General features: G+C 40.0%; 1 protein-coding gene across 1 annotated transcript; it reads right to left on the bottom strand.

Annotated features, from left to right (window-relative positions):
* Window positions 1-495: 495 nt before the first annotated feature.
* LOC148870180 (histone H2A-like) lies at window positions 496-1,633 on the bottom strand. Its single transcript, XM_088969847.1, has 2 exons — window positions 1,158-1,633; window positions 496-935 (listed from the first exon to the last, which is right to left on the bottom strand). Exons 1-2 carry the CDS (start codon window positions 1,365-1,367, stop codon window positions 696-698), a joined length of 450 nt encoding a protein of 149 aa, XP_088825973.1. The 5' UTR covers window positions 1,368-1,633; the 3' UTR covers window positions 496-695.
* Window positions 1,634-2,155: the final 522 nt, after the last annotated feature.

Raw genomic sequence — 2,155 nt, forward strand, 5'->3', positions numbered from 1 at the left:
TCATTTTTTCCAGAACCTTTTTTTCTGGATAATAGTACGGAGTTCAAGTTTTCATGACTGTTCTATACTATGATGAGATTGCAGATGCTATAATAAACGACCAAAATGATTTCGAAGTTAAGATTCTAGGGTTTTAAAAATTAAACCTTTCGATGGAATGATTAATAATAGCTTTAGATCTAATTAAAACCTTGGGAAAAATTAAGAAAATATTAGTTTGAGAGATATTTTTGCAAAGTTAAATACGAAAAGCCTAAAATTTTCATTCTCTAACAGCCACCCATCTACAAAGGCTGTGATTTCACCTTTGTAATAGACGTAACTGATTTATCAACTTTGTAAATTACCCCTAGCAGCTTCCATCTCTGCAAATTCAGTGAAGAATTTGGCACACAAGATGATAATACAGGGTATCCATGTTCATAGACCGCTAACCGCTCGTAGCAAGAAAAAGAAGAGAACAAATAAGAACGATATGGTCCGAGAAGAGAACAATGAAGTAACAACCAGTTTCATTCATTTAATCGAAATAGCGATCACAAGGAGTGAAGGCGATTTGGAATTAACTAAAATCGTAGAAATGGAACCAATAAAAAGGATACAAGTCCCAAATTTACATACAAAATGCACGGTGAAAGAGAGAGAGAGAGAGAGAGAGAGAGAGAGAGAGAGATTGAAGAAAAGAAATCAAAAGCTCAGGCCTTCTTGGGAGATTTAGTAGCCTTGGTTGGAGACTTAGGCTCTTTGGTGGCCTTGTCAGTCTTCTTGGGCAAAAGAACAGGGTTGATGTTAGGGAGAACTCCTCCGTAGGCAATCGTTACACCAGCGAGAAGCTTCCCCAACTCTTCGTCGTTCCTCACTGCCAACAACACATGCCTTGGGATAATTCTGTTCTTCTTGTTGTCCCGTGCTGCGTTACCAGCCAACTCCAGCACCTAATCTCATCAAAACACAACCTTGCATTAACATCAAAATCGAAAAAATTCCCCGTGTGACTGGATTTTGAAGGGGAATTAGGAGGGAAAGGACGTAAGTGAAGCAAAAACCACCAGGATCCAAAGAAAATCCCATCAAACACATTTACGATTACAAAGAAACAAAACCAAGAGGACTACCAAGAATCCACACACAAATATGAATGGACAGAGGAATAATACCTCAGCTGCAAGATATTCAAGGACGGCAGCCAAATAAACTGGGGCACCAGTTCCGACACGCTGAGAGTACCGACCTTTCTTCAAGTAACGACCGATCCTTCCGACGGGGAACTGTAAACCAGCCTTCACAGACCGGGAGACGGGCTTCTTCTTGGGTCCACCTCCTTTCCTTCCTCCGGCACCCTTCTTGACCTTTCCCGTGTTCTCCATCTCTCAGACTTCTCGACGGCAGAAAACAAACGCTGAAGCACGCCGGATCAGTAACAGCGTCACACCAGAAATATGACGCCTATCCACACTTGTCCAAAGCGAACGTTTCGGAGGGTTGAGACCCTGTCGTCTGTTTTACAATTATATAGTCTTGATTGCCATCACTGCATTTTGGGATTGAGCACCTCAGCCGTTAGATCGTTACTTTAATCGACGGCTTTGGGTGTCTCGCGTACTGATCCGTGCATTTGTAAACAAACCAATAGAATTTGAGATTGGTTTTTCTCAGCATCTCTCCTCTTATCATCTATAAGCGGGGAGATGGAAAGGTGGAGGGAAACAAAAAAAGATGCTTCGGACGAATTAGATAGATAGTGGATAAGTCTGAATTGGGCCCCGCGTTCTACTTTAAAGATGAAAATCTCTAAAAGGTTCACCCCAAGATTAAGTGATGATTCCATGTGCACGCTCTCATTGAGTAATTAATGAGCGCTCCGATGTGTTCATCACATGCTGGTTCTGAATTTCGCAATAAAATTTGTGAAATTTCTGTTTTGTTGGCAATGAACACGTAGCTATGGATGCAAATGGATCGGATCCGATCCTAACATATATTATTCGGATGTACTTGTGTCGAGTTTTCGGATCGGATAATATGATCCGATTAAAAATTGATCGAATTTGAATCAGCCTCTTATCCTATTTAATAATAATCGATCTCAACTGATATATATATGTTATTTATTTATTTTATTTATGAATATATTCATATTGCAATTTTTTGTATT

Source organism: Nelumbo lutea, chromosome 2 (assembly GCF_056320005.1).
Source record: "Nelumbo lutea isolate HS-2025 chromosome 2, American lotus-T2T, whole genome shotgun sequence".
In the NCBI taxonomy this organism is placed as follows: domain Eukaryota; kingdom Viridiplantae; phylum Streptophyta; class Magnoliopsida; order Proteales; family Nelumbonaceae; genus Nelumbo; species Nelumbo lutea.